Here is a 16649-nt window from a genome sequence, read left to right as displayed (position 1 = left end):
GCCGCCGCTCCGGATGAGGTGATGGCAACGGCCAACTTCGGCAAGATCCAGATCGGGATTTACGTGGAAATCAAGCGTAGCGATGGTGAGTCGCGCCGGGCCAGTCGGCCCTTTGATTGCTCCGCGGGGTTGTGGGGGCGGGAAGGCGGCGGCCCGGGCGCTTTTGTGTGCGGCGTTGTGCGGATGAGGCGGGCGTGGGGTCCGCCCGAGCGCCGCTGCAGTGCGGGGGCCCCGGCCGCAGGGCTGGCCGGGCGGGGGCCGCTCCCGGCTTGACGGTCCTCCCCGGGGACTCCGTTAGGGCTGACCGTGCCTCGCGCTCTCCCGGCTCTGCCTTTTACCGGTGCCTGCAGCCGTGGCGTGGCGAGGGCGGCAGCGTGAAGATCGGGGGGTTTCTGCACCGAGAGAGCCGACTGCCAGGCAGACGCTGATGGGCAACCATCCGGTTGTTTTTAACTGCTCTCCGGTTGTCAGGCCCCTTCGCCTGTCCTCTCCAAGCACGCTCTGCTTTCCTTTTTGCTCGTCCCTTTCCTGGGAGAAGGATGCAGAGAATGCTGCACTCGGCCATGAAAAGGGGTGGGGGGGAGCAACGGAAAGAAATGCTCGATACGCTTTGCCAAGGTGATGGTCGTGTAAGGGATGGAGAGGACGGAGAGACGTGGACGCAGTCCACTCGAGGCACTACTGAGACGTGGGGGTGGGCGACCGGATGTTGATATTTTCACACCCTCGGGAGGTAACTGAGAAAAGTGTAAGGCGAGGTGAAGACACATGTTTAATTCCTTTTTTTTCAAGACCGGTCTTATAGTTGTTTTTGCGGATTCCTCTTGGGGGGAAATGTTTCATGTCACTGATTTCGAAGTGTAAAATGGAAATCGTTTAGATTGTAAAGGAAATAATGAGAAAAAGGGGATGAATGAAATTATATTCCTTAATTCGTATATTGAGAAGCAGGTTAGCTTGAATTATGAGTTGATTCTTGACTGCATCTCCCCCATAACCAATTCTTTTTACTTACTTTTGGCCTATTCACCATCCTTTACCCTAGTTAATAAGGGCGTGGACATGACACCCACTTTTTGATTTCTACCAAATTCGACCAAGTTATGTCAATAGATATGAGTAGATTGGTTTTCCTGTTATTTATGATGTTTGGGAAGACCCTATACGGCTAGTGATTTTTCCTTCCTCTTTGCTTCTGAAGTAATTTGTGGTAACTGGAAGCATCATAATTTGTGTATAAGAGCTTTAGAAGTTACCAAATGGGAAAGAGATGTTTCCTTTATTTCGATTGGGGTTTACTTTATTATTTCTCTGCAGATTGCTTTCTTGTAATTGTTATGCTGTTTCATGCCATTTTAGTTTTTGGTGAATGCGGATTAGCTGTATATCAACAAATGCAGGATTTACGTGTTAATTTAAAACTTGGAAGTATAATAAAAATGTAAGTTCTTACAGTCTTGCAAGTCTTAACTATGGTAATTTTAGGATATGGGCATATAATAAAGTTTCTTCCGCCTTCAACTTCAGCCTATAGCAGAAATTCTGACACATGAGAGCTTTATATTCCAGGTTATAGTAACCTAGACAACATTTTAAGAAGTGGCTTCTCACAAGAAGTAGTAATGTCAGTACAGTGTGTACTGTGCTAACTATAGGCTGTAAATGCTTAAGTGCCTTGGATGCAAAAGGGTAAAGGTGGGTAGCTCTTTCAAAGCGTTTCACACCTTATTTTTGGAGACCTTAATCTCAAACTGGCCTTGAACTTGTTTTGTAGCTGAGAACCTTGACTGCCTCCCGCCTCCACCTTCTGAGTGCCAATTTATATGGTCCTGGGGATCAAGCACTCAGCAGTTGAACTACATCTTCAGCCCTGAAAAAGTGGGTAACCTCTAAAGGAAATAGCATTCAAAGTGTTTCACAGTTTGGACGATTTCCCCCAAACTTTCTCTCTTTTCACTTTAAGGGGGCTGTTTTTGCTTTCTTCCTTCTGCAGCAGATCAGTGATTGGATAAAACATCAGTGGTTTTTGTAAAAAATAAAAATAAATAAACCAGCCTTGTGGTTAGATAAACACTGATTCCTGAGACCTGAAATCACAGGAGTAAAGAAGAGCCACTTCAGCCTGCTGTTAACTGGGCAACACTGTACGGCATGCATGATTTTTGTTCCTATCAAGGATAGTTATATATTAAAGAAGTCCAAAGGCCAAATCATAAACCAAAATGGGCCCATTTATGTCTTTGAAGATCTTGCAAAAACTCTAATTCCAGGAAGTCCTCACTGATAGTTAAAACCGGATTACCAGTGGGCTTCTGAATTCCCAAGTCATCCTAAGTCATCTCATTCGTGAGACAGCACATTTGCTTAAGCGTTATACTTAGAACCGTACTGCCTAATGTTTTCAGACTGCATGGCTAAAGTAGGTTTTCATATAGAGAGTGCAGTGGAGGCATGTGAAGATGTCTTCTCTCACAGGATTAAAATACTTTGTTTGCTTGAGTACATCTGTGCCTCACCCCACACGCCCATGTGGGTCCCAGTTGAGTGAGTGCATTGCTCATTTTTGGAGTTTTGTTTTCAAACATTGTGTTAGGGCTGGTGAAAAGGTTCAGCCTGATGACCTGAGTTCCGTCTCCAGGATGTTTGTTATGGGAGGAGAGAATCAATCTTTGCATTATTTTAATTAGTCAACTGGAATTTTATCAGGAAATAGAGTCCTCTCTCTGTGCTGACTTCTGAACTACCATCTTCCCACTGTGAGTCCCCTTCCCTGGTGGCCTCTTCCCAGGATCCTCAGGGATGATTAAAGCAGAATGATCTAAGGTTTTCTGGTTATTTGAATTTTGTATTATTATGTTCCCCCCTCCAATATTATAAGGTTAGATATGGCAAGAATTTGGCTTAGAGTCTAGAGATTGCTTTCATTCATAGGTAAACTGGTATGAAATTGGAATGATTTCTTAAAATAGACACATTCTCTTGCTTAGGCCTTAATATTACTTGATTCAGGTCCATTTTAGAATTCAGTGACTCTTAAAAACTACAGTTACACAGATAGCCTGTATTGGGAAAAATCTTTTTTAAAACTCCCCTATTAAACTAAAAAATCTGTAGTAACAGTGACTGGTTACCCTTTAGGGAACTGGGGCACTGCTGAAAAATAGTAAATATTTGAAAAGTGCAGCTGAGGTGGCATTGGTCTCTTAGTTGATTTGTTGTCTAATGGGCTTGTTTTAATTTTCAACTAAAAATCTTGGAAGATTCTCATTTTGTATAAATGGAAACTGAGTCATGGATCAACATGAGTAACCTGTGTAGATCACATAGCTTGTCAGTGGCAGTTAACTCGCCTTGCATGGTATAGAAACCTGACTACCAAGAATGATTGCACAAAAGGAGGAATTCTCTGCTCCTTCAGAACTACATATACCTCTTTCTACAGCCTAGTCAGTGTGTAGAAATTGTGTCTCACTTATGGAAAAGGTACTGCAGAGCATTGTGTAGAGCCACATTGTGATAAATAATAGTTACTAGAGTGTTCCTGTTTCTTAATTAAACATAGAGAAAGCAGTGTCTTCATTAAGGCATCTGAAAAGCAGAGGAGATGGGGATTTCAGAGGGTCGTCAGGAACACTGGAGCTTAGGGCAGAGAGGTATGCTTTGCCATTTATTATTCTACTAGTTCATCCTTACATGCCATTTTATAGGCTTCTGATGAATAGAGTTACAACTTAAATAATTAAAAGTGGTCAGTGTAAGACTACAATAGTAATTATGTGACTGTTTTGGGACCAGGACAGATTGGGCGTTTTATAGATTGGTAATTTCCTCTTGCAGGTGATTAAGATGGTATTGCTTTGGTGTTATATTTATTAGGTATAGTTTTCTAGTTGCTTCTAAACATATTATCTACTTGGGTTCTTACAGGGACCATATGAAGTAATAAGCAGAGTAGAAAGACAGCAGATGCATCATTTGCCAAGCTCACATGGTTCAAAAAGGACATAGCCTGGTCAGATGCTAATTAGTGACTACTAAATGCTAGCAAATGTTGTTTTGATGATAGGATGTTTTATACTTTGTGAATATTAATTTTCTTTTTGAGAAACACAAGACCCTGTAATAGAATTCCCTCCATTACTATGAAAGGAGCTTAGAAAACTATCAATTTGTAACAAAGCTTACATTTGTCAAATTGGTGAAATCAAATTTGAACATTTTATCATTTACAAAGGTAAAGAGTTAGCAATTGAAGGCTTCTGAAAGTCATTTTTGCTTCCACCAGTATCACAAAAAGCTAGGAATCTATTTATCTAGCCACTCCATCCTGTGGCGGATGTGTAGGAAAGGTTGTGTGTTAACTTTCACTGCCACATGTCTATATATACTTATTAATTTTGGAGGAAGCAGAGAAGAACCAGTTAAGCTTGCACTTGCTGAAACACATTAAAACAAACCAGTGTGGAAACCCAAGGACAAGCACGGGAGATCTACTCTTTCTAGCCACAGTTTAATTGGATAATAGTATATCGACCAACTGCTTGTAGAATCTCTAGAATGCAGCACACCAGAGGGAAGCTGAGGCAGGAGGATCTCCACAAGTTTGAGGCCAGTCTAGGCTATGTGGTAAAACACAGAACAGCAGCAACAAAATTACATTACTCTTTGCAAAGCTCAATTCTTGAATTCAGCCAGTTTCTGGTTTAATATCCTCTGCTCTTTAACCTAAAGTAATTGCTTAAGATACTTGTTTGTTTTGCAAGTATTTGTTTAAACATTCTTAGCTTAAAGGATAGACATAGACTTTAAATACACTTTAAACAGGTGTGAGTTCAAGGCCAGCCTGGTTTACAAGAGCTAGTTCCAGGACAGGATCCAAAGTGACAGAAAAACCAGAAAAGAAAAAAAAAACACTTTAAACTCTAGATAAAACTGAGCTTTATTCTTCTGGTTTACTTTTGGAGCAAAGTTGATTTTCTTTATGTCACCCACCAACTTTTTAAAAGCTATCTCTAATATGAAAATCTATGGTCTGAAACTGCAGATCTGAAATGTTGATTCCTTGATATGATACCACAAACTGAAAATTGATGCCTGGTCTTATGAAGAACTGCAGTCAAAACACAGGCACACTTTTTAAGAAATCAATAAAATTAACCCCAGTTTACGTGTGTAAGATACTCACACACCAATTTGATAATAGGGTCTTTTCCTCAATATATCATTATATGTGTGCAATTGAGACACACTAAGCATGTCTGGTGCAAAGCTGAAGTAGATGTAAGGGACGAGCATTGGCTGCTTTTCTGAAGGACTTGGGTTCAACTCCTAGCACCCACATGATAGCTCATAACAGGCTATAGTCCAATTCCAGGGGATGTAACACCTTCTTCTGGCTTCCAAAGGTACTAGGAATGCATGTGGGCATTGATATACACGCAGGGAAAACACCCTTATACTTTACACACAAAGGTAAATTTTAAAAAGATAAAACTCTTTAAAAAATAGACAATAGTGTTTTCTCATACTAAACATCCAAGTACTTAGGGATTCATAAAAGCTGTGGATGCTGTGCCACATAGATAACATAGAGAGCAAAGTAAGTTCAGATGCACGGGCAGTGGGGTCTTGTCTAATGAAAACACAGTGAAATAGCATATCAACTCATTGTCAGATAATTGTGTCAGCTTTTTGTTGTATTCAAAGAGTACAGTGAGGAAGCAAATGTCTTTCTTAAAAGTCACATGTCATCTGGACATGTAGCTTAGTGGTAGATTCTGGGTTCAATTCTAAGCACTGTTGATTTGTTTAAAGTAAAATTCATATTTCCAAGGCTAAGAGTGTCGCTCAGTGGTAGAGCAATTGCAGGGCCGTGGGTTCAGTTTGTCTAGACCTTTCTTATTTTTTGATAATATTTTTCTCTTTACACGTTATAATAAAACTTGCACATTCACACACTAGAGTGTGAAGTATTTTGGAATATAGACCTTAAATGATTGTAGTATATGAAAAAATAATGAAATATCCCATTTCTGTGTTTTTAATGACAGATTTCATTAAATTATTCCATGTCCTACATTCAGTTATGTGTAGAAATGGAATGAACAAAGTCCTAATAAAGAAACAAATGGTTTTAGTAGTGTGACTAGTACTAATAGGTGCATGCTAGTCTGTGTAAACCTGTGCCTTTTTAGAGTTAGGCTCCAGTTAGACTCCCTGTTTGCCTCTTCCTCTTCTTTCCTCGAGAACCCACATTCAGCTTACTATAGCTCTGATTCCGATAGTCCTTGCCAGTTAGATGGATTGGCATTACTTGCCACTAGTGATCTACTATTTTTCCTAATTTTTAACCTTTGTTCTAATTTCAAAAGGCATAATGTACTCCAGTTTTAAGTTTCTGGCAGACCATCGGCTCCTGACAGCTGTTTTTTCTTAGAGAACCCGAGTGGGAACCCTTACAGACACAGACTAAGGACATCGGATATGGACATAGGTAGAGCATTCTACCAGCTGCTCATAGTCAGTGTGATTGAGAATAGACACCCTTCACAGTGTTGCCAAGTACTCCTCTGTTATATTTTATTTACTTTCAAAGAATCCCCTTTTTGTAGGTTTTGACACTAATTTTTAATAAAGTTCCATATATGTAAAGTTATTTTTAGAGATAGGATCAAGAACGAATATGTGTATGATTACATTTGTTGAGTGATCATAACTTTTGATGAACAGACAGACCTATTAGCTTCCATCTTCTATACTGCTGTTTAACTTTAATTTCTTTTTTAAAAAGTTGATCCAAGCAGGATGATCTCTGCAGATTGAAGACCATCCAGGTTATAAAGTGAGACCCTATGTCAGAATTTTTAAAAGTCACTTGTTCTTTTGATATCTGCAGGGATTTAGCATTCATGCCCTTTGCTAAATGTGTGCCATACAGTACTGGATTTTCATGACAGCCTGTAAGGCAGACTCTGTCTTCCCTGCTTCACACAGATTCTAGCCAGGATTGTGACCCTTTATTTTCAAAAAAGCTGGATTTTCCTAATGATCCTGGCTAAACTTCATGGAAAGTAAAATGTAAATAGTGGAGAATGTATTGGTGGAGGAGGCAGCATTCTGGGCTTATAGCACAACATGGAAGAAGTTCCTGAGCTGGAAACATTGGACTGTTGATAAAGGGAATTTCAGACGGGGTTGGAAGGGTGAGAGATGAAGAACACAAGGAAATGGGGGAGGGGGACCTAGAGCACCTCGTTAAAGGCTTGGAAAAAAAGGTAAGGTAAGCATCTTGGAATTAGTTTCTAGGACACTTGGAAACTACTGTAGGACTTAATCTCCTGAAAGCCGTAACAAAAGTTAGCCAAGTGATTAGTGATAGCTTAGAGACAGAACTACAGAAAATGAGAATTAGCGTGGTGAAGATTGCGTTGGTCTAGGAGGTGAACAGTACTCAGAAGCAGATGAGACAAAAGCAAGGCAATAACCTTGTTATGTGGTGGCATCGCTTGTGCTAATTGTTGCTGTTGTGTGTTTTACTCTTTTTTTTTTCTTTACCCGTCACCCAGCTTCCAAATAATCACACAAATGGAAGCTTATTCTTTCTTATAAATGCCCAGTTTGGCTTATTTCTAGCCAGCTTTCCTTAACTTAAATTATCTGATGTACCTTTTGACTCTGGGCCTTTTCCTTTTCTTACATTGTGGGACTGTGTGACTGGCCCCAGCATCCTCCTTTTCTCCTCCTCCCAGATTTCTCCTGTTTATTCTGTCAGAAGCATACGGGAAATCTCTGTGAACTTAAAAAGGGGAAAGGGATGTGCAAACTTTGTCTAGATCTCCTTTGAAAATAATGGGCCAATTAATGGTAATATATAATACTTTAAGAATAAAGATGAATTAAACCATGGAATTCATGTTTGTGTCTATTTATTTTTATGATTTATTTATTTAATGTATAATGTATGGGTATTCCATCTGCATGTATGACTTTATGCCAGAAGTGAGCCACCATGTGGCTGCTGGAAATTGAACTTAGGACCTCTAGAAGCAGCTAGTGCCCTTAACCACCGAGTTATCTCTTCAGCCCCTTGCTTTTTTATTTTTAAGACAGAATCACTTGTGTGCTAGGCTGACTGTACTTAACTCACTATGTAATGGAGGATGACCGTGAATTTAAGATCCTCCTGCCTCCCCATCCCCAGCACTGGAATTACTACACCCTATTCAGTTATAAGGACTGAAGTCAAGGCTTTGCATATGTTAGGCCATTACTTTTCTGAGTTTTCTACATGCTAGGCAGTTACTTATTCAACTGAGCTATACCCCAGCACCAGAATTTTTTTTTTTTAAAAAAATCATACTTAGTATATTGGCTAATATACTAAGAGATGTGAGTTTGCTAACATAATTTTAAATGAGCTATGTAGTACAGTGAGAAAGATTCAGATATATTTGACAACTAGAATAAATAATTTCTTTATTTTAGCCTATGGACATAGTAAGTTTATAGTTCGATATTATGATGAATGTCCAATTCAAGCATTGCTTCTTGATGCATCATCCTTGAGATTGGCCAATATTGACTATAAAATGATTTAACAATGGCATATCTCTGCTCTAAGATGTAAGCATGTGGAATTATTTTCTGTTTGAGTTTGGGGTGCAAACAGCTTTAAACGTATGTGGAGTCTTAGTTTGGTTTGGGAGGCAATAATTTTACAGGTAACAGAACTGTAATTTACTGTGGGACACTAAAGAGAAGTGGATGTAAGGATTTAGCAAATGACAAAAATTAGAGGCTTCTAATTCACTAGAGATAAATCTTGGAATTTAGTCACATGCAGATATTTGGTAAAATACTGTGTTGAAATAATCCGGTTAGCTAAGGATGAAACAATTATGTTTTATTTATTATAGGGGGAAAAGTCATGAAACAGGAAACAAATCCAATCACAGCAATGTCCCACAGGAAAAGGCACAGAAAGAGAGTACCTGCCCTGGATCCCAGCAAAGCTATACCTTAACTAAGACCCACCTCTTAAAAATGATTGGCTAACAAGGTTTTCCATCATCTCCCCCTTTTGTCTAAACAAGAGCGATCCAAACCCAATATAAAACTATATACAATAGGAATAGATATCAAGTATAAAATTACAAACAACATAAGCAATATTAAGCAAGAAACACATGACAAAAGAGTATAAATCTTGCATCGGAAATAAGCTTGGCTAAATCATGAGAGGAAGGTAACTATGACTATCTAATCTTCAACCCCATCAAAGGCCTGAGAAGGAAGATAGTATTACTGGAGTGGCCAGGAAGTGCAATCAAACAGCTTCCAAAGCCAGTAGAATATGACAGAGACAATTAGCTACCTGAGCAATCACCCAGAGTCTCATTTGCAATGTTGAAGCAACCAACTTTGGCTAAGGCCTAGCGTAACTGACAGACCATTTTCAGAGGCAGGAGATTTTTTCAGAACCGTCTTACCCTGTCTTGGCAAGGTTTGGCCATCCTTTTCCTTGTGTCCTGCTTATCCAGTCCAGATACCATGTACTTGTCAGGGGACGAGGCAGGGGCAGTTCCTTGCCCAAAGGCCAGTTGTGCCAAGAAGAAAACAAAACTCCTAGTGAAGTGTCTTTGGTGCTCAACATTCTCTTGGGAATAGATTGGTGCTGTCAGGAGCAATCATGTCTCATGTCAGTGTAACTCTATAAGTTATTTAAATGCCATCTTCTACAGATCCTTGAAGTGGTTGAAGATTATCTAGGCAGAATACAATCTCTGTGTATCTAAAGAATCTAATTAATCTGAATGTATGTATAACAAACATGAATAACTATTACCTCCCTGTTGACGAGATTCAAAGGTCTAGACAGGAAGATACTCTAGCAGATGCTTGCTAGATGGGCAGTGGGTATTGTCACAAAAATGTGTCCAATTACAACTTGGTAAGAGTGCTGATATAATTGATCAGTTCAGGGCCCTTTCAGCTTCCAAGGTCTTCAGTTTTATAAACCTGTTGTTTTACAGTTATATTTGGATTATTGATGCTCTTTTCCCCATACACAATCCCCCAGAACAGTAGGTATTCTCTCTCTTCTTTCAGTTTGCAGTTTTATTTTGAGTGATACATTGCTTTTAACCTTACCAATTCTTATGTCTTTATTAAAAGCCGTTATTTAAAGTATACAGTAGAATTTTCTGTCTTCCTGCTATACCCCATATCTTTCCTTCCCTATTTAGGGTGCTTTATCTATTCTCCGAGAGATCATGTACCTCGGGTATTGGTCCTAAACCTGAAGCACTTCTCACATAGTTCTCGCTATATTAGGTAAACTGAATTCTTTTTAGCCTAGGCGGAATGGTTCTAGAAACACAATGTTATTTAATGGATTACTACATATCTCCTCTTGAATGTTTCATAAACTTCTTATTTAGCGAGCCCATAATTGAACTAGTCCTTAAGTGTAGATGTATGTCATCACTTTACTTTTTCTTTTGCCTAACTCTGAAACCAAGTTGTCTTCCTTGACTCTTTGCTCTGGACTTCATGTTCTATCCTCAGTTGTCTTAATGAAATGCTCAAGTACTCTTTCACCCTTCTAATTCATCCTGCACCATGACTTTGGTCAGGCTGGAAACTTGTCTATGTTGCTGCAACAGTTTCTGGAAGATCTCTCCACCTTTGATTACTTGCTGTTTCTTAGCAAGCCTGAGCAGTCTGCCCCACTTCATAGCATCATTCTTGTCACTTAGTTTGAAACATAGGCTACTCCAGACATGCTGGGTAACTCCTTTTTCTTTTTAGCTATCGTTAAACATCCCACCCTTTTTATTCCTAAGATGAATCCAAGTTTTATGTTCTGCATCCCATCTGTTTATTTGGTCAGAATGCTCATGAGAGTGTATTAACTGCTTAATTTTGTCTGGTCAGACTCCGGGTCTGCTTTGTCCCCACTACCTAGCAGATGGTCTCTAGACAAGATTGACAGTTTGCTGAGTCAGTGTTTAAGTGGAGTAGCCATGCTACTCTTTCTACACAAGCTTTGACATTCTTTTTTTTTTTTTTTTAATATGATTTGTGTTGCTCTTCTCCAGGCATAAAATGTATGACATGACAAAGTGATGTGCACTATTGCTCTTAATGTATACTTTAAATTTTCTTAAGTGTAATTACCGATTTTTGATTAGCAGTATAGCTCCATGGTTAACCATTAAGTTCCAGAAAGCATGTACATGTATTGAAAAGTCTCCATCCTTTTTGCCCACAACCATTTGTCCTTCCAGTTAAGTGTTACCAACTTCTTAAGTGAGAGCTCTTTTGTCTTTCAGCAAGTGTGCCTGCGTATATCTAGATACCTATATGTAGTATAGATATGTTTCATTATGTACTTCCCTACACAATAACTGTATAAAATGATTTATGATTTAATTTAACTGTGTGGCTCAGTCTGGCCTAGAACTTGTGATGGTCCTTTGTCTCAGCTTCACCCAGTGCTGGGAATGTATGTGTGAGCCTTCCCTCCCCCTCCTGTAGAGTGTTTGAGCACAGTAGTCTCGTTCTTTCTCATGATTACATTTTATTAGTAGCTGAACATGTCAGCTATTTTATTTACTTGTCTTTTATTGATAGGCATGCTTGTGCATCATTTGTAGATTCTGTATGAAAGGAGTGTATGCATGTGTAAGTCAGAAGACAAATTTGGGAAGTTAATTCTATCCTTCTACTGGGTAGGTCCTGCCATTCCAACTCAAGTTGCCAGGCTTGGTGGCAAGTGCTTTCCTTTTATTCACTTTATCCATCTTGTTGGCCCTTTTTCTAGTAAGAAAAAATTAGTAGGGATTAAAATCCTTGAAGTAGAATCAGTGGTCAAAGAATTAATTCTTTTTAGTTTGCTGGAACTTGGCTATTTGCCTTCCACAAAGCAAGAATTTACCTTTCTGCCTGCAAAGTGCCTACTGGTCAGACCCTCATTGATTGTCTTTACATTAGGCATTGTTCTTACTCCAGCTTGGATCGGGAGCAGAATTTGATGGTTGATTCTTTCCTTTTGAAATACCTTCTTCAGTTGTGTTCTGATACTCTGCTGGGTTTTCCTTGTCTCTGACAACATCTGGATCACCTGTACTGCTACCATTAGTTGCCTTGCGCAGACAAATGAAAACCTAGGACTTCTGTGCTTGCTCTCTGTGATCACAGTTAGCCTTTAAATGCTATGTGGATCAGTGTTTCTACAAGTGTTGTATTATCATCATCGTCGTCATTATTATTTTTATTCCCCCAAAGAGCCTTTTTTACATTTTTCCCTTGTCACTCCCTCACAATGAAATTTTAGTACCACAGATACCTGTTGTCTGTGCATCTCTTCATGTGTGTGGCCCTTGGGAATGGCCTGAACTGTTGTAATATCTGATATATGTTCTCCTTGAGAGCCATTTTTTTCATCCTCTTTAGGACATTATCTTTGTTGGTGAGAAACTGGTGTGCTGAAGCTTTTCTCTTCAGCTGGACTACTCCCAGAACCAGCCAGCTTACTTGATAGCACTACTAGGTAGATAGCCCCAAGCTTGATATGTATAAAATGAAACTCAGTAGCTTGACTTTAGCCACACTGTCCGCACTGAGCTCCTATAACTCCACTCTTTGTATATCTTTTACTCTAGACTATGTAATTTTGTATTCTCTATTTAACCTTAACTATTTAAGAACTTGAAGGAATGGCCCTTGTCTATTTGACCAGACATTGAAAACAGAAATTTGAGAAAGCTGTTTAGCCACTACTACCACAGAATTCCATTGGTGGTGTAGAAGAGATTGTGATGAGAAATTGAGGATGTAGTAACGTTATAGTGTTATTCTCATGTAAGGGTGTGTTCAGGCATAAGAGAAGATACCTCTATAGCCAGTTCTTGAGTGGAATTTCCTTTGAGTAAGAATTTGAGTCTTTAGGTGAGACTGCTCGGTATATTCAGCAGAATGTGTTGTTTTAGCAACATTGGTGCGTAAAATTGCGGTATTCTAGAGAACAAGGCATTTTTCTTAGCCCAGATCTATTTTGGATATTTTATCACAGAGGGACATGTGAAGATGTCCTTTAAAGTTCCCAAGTGTTTAAATTTACTTAGTTAATAACCCCTACTTAAGGATTTAAAATTTTTATGTGTTGGGTGTGTGGTTGAATGTTTGCAGCAGCACACATGTGGAGGTCAGAGAATAACTTTGTGGAGTATGGTCTCTCTTGTTCCACAGTTAGGAACCTCTGCAAGTGGAACTGCAGTGTCATTTCTTGTCACCACATTAAGTGGATATTTTAGGGCCTTAAAACAAAGGTTTTTATTGGTTTAGCTGTAATCATAATCATTTTAGAATTTGAGCTTTTATATTCTAGTTACAGTTCAATTTTGGTACTTTTAAATCTTCACTTACCAACTCCAAATATAGAAGACATAGGAAATCACAGTGATTTAATCTTGCAAAGGGCTTTACAGTGAACTCTTTCAAATAATTGTTCTGTTGTACAGTGTAGCTCAGTTATCCCAGAATAACAAAGAGGAAACCCTTCCGGGTCACCCCAAAGAAACTGAGCAGTTAGTTTTTATATCCCTTCTCAAAATAGTGGACTGCTGATGAAAAAAAGATTGGGAGAAAATAATTTGTATGCAATATGGGTGAAAGTATATCTTGTTTTGAAGTTACCTTTTCTTGATGAAAAGTCTAAGCTATATTGTGTCTCTCCCCACCCCCATCAAAATGTCAGGTTTATGTATAAGGCCTAAGAAAGACCATGCTAGAACTTTTAAATTTGGTAATAAGAGTAACATAAGTGTGATGAACCAAAATAGAAAGAACTATGTTGGGCAAAGTCGCATTCCCTAGGGATTTATTAAATAGCAACAGTACAGTTAGTTACCAGTGTCAGCTGGCATGGTATTTGTTCTTCTCTAATGACACCTTGCTCCAGCAAAGCTGTTGATGGTGTAATGTAAGGATTCTCTACACTGCTTAGATTAGTTAGTGAAACCTGGATATCAGCTTAAGAATTGACTTCTGCTGGACCTGCCTACTCATCTGTGCCTTTATAATCTCTGAAAATTCAGCTGATTCCTTTCTGGCCTCTCAGGAACAAACCTGTATTTACTGTTAGAGCTAAACAGCCTTTAGGCGGTTGGTTAATGAAGCAGGACTGACTGTTACTGTGTACTTAATGTCTTTCATTTTCTAGGTGATGCTTTTGTAGCATCTTTAGTGCTTTTAGTCTTTGTGTTCTAAGATATTTACTAATCTTCCTCTAGCCTTCTCCTATTATGTTAATTATAGAATATCATTGTATTGAACTTTCCTAGCAATGGGTTGTTATTGTGTTTCCCAAAGAGCATGCTTTTTGAATCATTTGAAGAATGGAATTATCTCTTTTAAAAAAAGGTCTTGAGACAGATCTCCTTAGACCAAAATATGGGGGGGGGGGGCGGAAGCTAATCAGCGTAAAATATTTTGTTATGACTCAAAAAGATGTATTCAGACATTTGAATTATATTCAGTTATATAGAACACTGGCAGTTCTATAACTAAATATAAACTTGACTAGAATCAACACATGTAATATGAGAAGACAGACATGATAGTAAGTACTTGTCATCCCAACACTCAGGAGGCTCTGGCAGGAAGAGTTAAGACAGTTTAACAAGTCACACAGTACAAATGGCACAGAGTGCGGTCTGTGGGCTCTAGGGTAATTCATCAAGGTTCTCTGGCAGGGACTCCACCTTGAAGAAAGCTCTTTCAGATAACTGTTTACCAACTGCTGATTAACATTCTGTCTGGAAAGAGCCAGGCATGTATTCCTAATATGTATAGAATTTTATAGAATTAAAGTTTTGTAATAAAAGTTACTTCTTTGTTCTGAGAATGGGTATTTATGTATGCTTTTCTTCTCTCCTGCCTGAGACACAGAAGGCAATAATGTAGCTTAGTTTTAAAAGTCTATGCAATAAAACACTGAAACTTTAGATTATGTAACCATATTCTTACTGAAAGTTTGAGGAGATTGCTTAAGAATAGACAAACTAGAGAAGTTAAATTTTTTAAATTACATTTATTTTGTGTGCACGAGTGTCGTGCCGCATGTATGGAGGTCAGAGGACAACTTGGAGGAGTTATCATATTGTTGGGGGCCTGGGGCTTGAACTCTGGTCCTCTCCATGCCTGCTGGTCCCAGAATCTTATATTCAAATTTATTGTAACACAAGATACAGTTTTGTGTTTTTCATTACATAACTATACATGTGTGTATCTCCCATGATTTGTTTAAGTATATTTTAATTGTAAATAACTTTTTGTTATTTTTAAACTTATCATACCTCAAGTACAAACATTAGATTTTAACAATTCTAAAATGTTTGAAAGTCAACATTATAAACAGTTTTATAATTCAAGTTTTATTTTACTAATTACTTATTAATTTTTACATTTTGAGTGTATTTTGTACAAATTTTATGTATTATTTAGATATTAAGATGTTAAATGAGAAAAGAGAAAGTTTTGTAGAAACTTTAAGGATTTTTTATTTTTTTTGGTTTTTCGAGACAGGGTTTCTCTGTGGCTTTGGAGCCTGTCCTGGAACTAGCTCTTGTAGACCAGGCTGGTCTCGAACTCACAGAGATCCGCCTGCCTCTGCCTCCCGAGTGCTGGGATTAAAGGCGTGCGCCACCATCGCCCTGCTGAAACTTTAAGAATTACTGATAAAATATTATTCACTTTCGGGGAAGATTTGTCATTTGTATACTTGAGCATCCTCAAACCTGTAATTTGAATAATTACCCACAGAACAGTGAGTTTGTATTCCTAGGTCTGTGATAAACAGCTGCAGCCTTCTTAAAAGCTGCTTGAATATGAAAGGAATTTAGTTTTTCCATGTTTGTCCTTTTTAAAATAAAATAAATATATCTGCTATATAGTAAATATTCTGCTTTTTTGAATGATTGTAATAAAATTTTGTCAGTACTTTTGATTGATTTATTTTGGCTCTTGTCTCCTGCATTTGCAACCAATTATACTTTATATGCTAGACAAGGTTTGTGCTTGCCTAATTGGTTGCTGGCATTTCTTAGCCTCACAGCTGCTATGAATTCAGCTGTAAACCAGAAAACATATAATAGGGTCCTGTTCTAAAAGACCAAAAGGCAGTTGTCAACATTCAAAACTTGTTTTTGGCAGTTCAGTAAATATATGAACTTTTACAAATTAAGAATCACTAATCCTGTCTCAAGTAGCCATATTAATTTTTTAAGATTAGAAAGCCTTAAATTCATGTATTTATTTTTATTCACTGCATCAAAAGTGACTTGAATTGGAGCATATACTCTTAACTGTTCATTTGTAATTTTGTTTTCTTTTTTTATATTTATTGAGCTCTACATTTTTCTTTGCTCCCCTTCCCCCTTCAACCCTTTCCCAAGGTCCCCATGCTCCTGATTTACTCAGGAGATATTGTCTTTTTCTACTTTCTACTTCGCATGTAGATTAGATTAGGTCTATGTAAGTCTTAGTGTCCTCATTGTTGTCTAAGTTCTCTGGGATTGTGATTTGTAGGCAGGCTTTCTTTGCTTTATGTTTAAAAACCACCTATGAGTGAGAACATGTAATAATTG

General features: G+C 38.4%; 1 protein-coding gene across 4 annotated transcripts in view; it reads left to right on the top strand.

Annotated features, from left to right (window-relative positions):
* The first annotated feature begins 6 nt into the window (after positions 1-6).
* Positions 7-16649, top strand: part of Kif2a (kinesin family member 2A) — a 57050-nt gene continuing 40407 nt past the window's right edge. For all 4 annotated transcript variants that reach the window (XM_005356763.3, XM_013349788.1, XM_005356762.3 and 1 more), the window contains exon 1: positions 7-85. In XM_005356763.3, coding sequence (XP_005356820.1) covers positions 22-85 — 64 coding nt within the window. In that variant the 5' untranslated portion in view covers positions 7-21. The remainder of the gene's footprint in view (positions 86-16649) is intronic.

Source organism: Microtus ochrogaster, chromosome 19, assembly GCF_000317375.1.
Source record: "Microtus ochrogaster isolate Prairie Vole_2 chromosome 19, MicOch1.0, whole genome shotgun sequence".
NCBI lineage: Eukaryota > Metazoa > Chordata > Mammalia > Rodentia > Cricetidae > Microtus > Microtus ochrogaster.
This window is presented reverse-complemented; position numbering and strand designations above follow the sequence as displayed.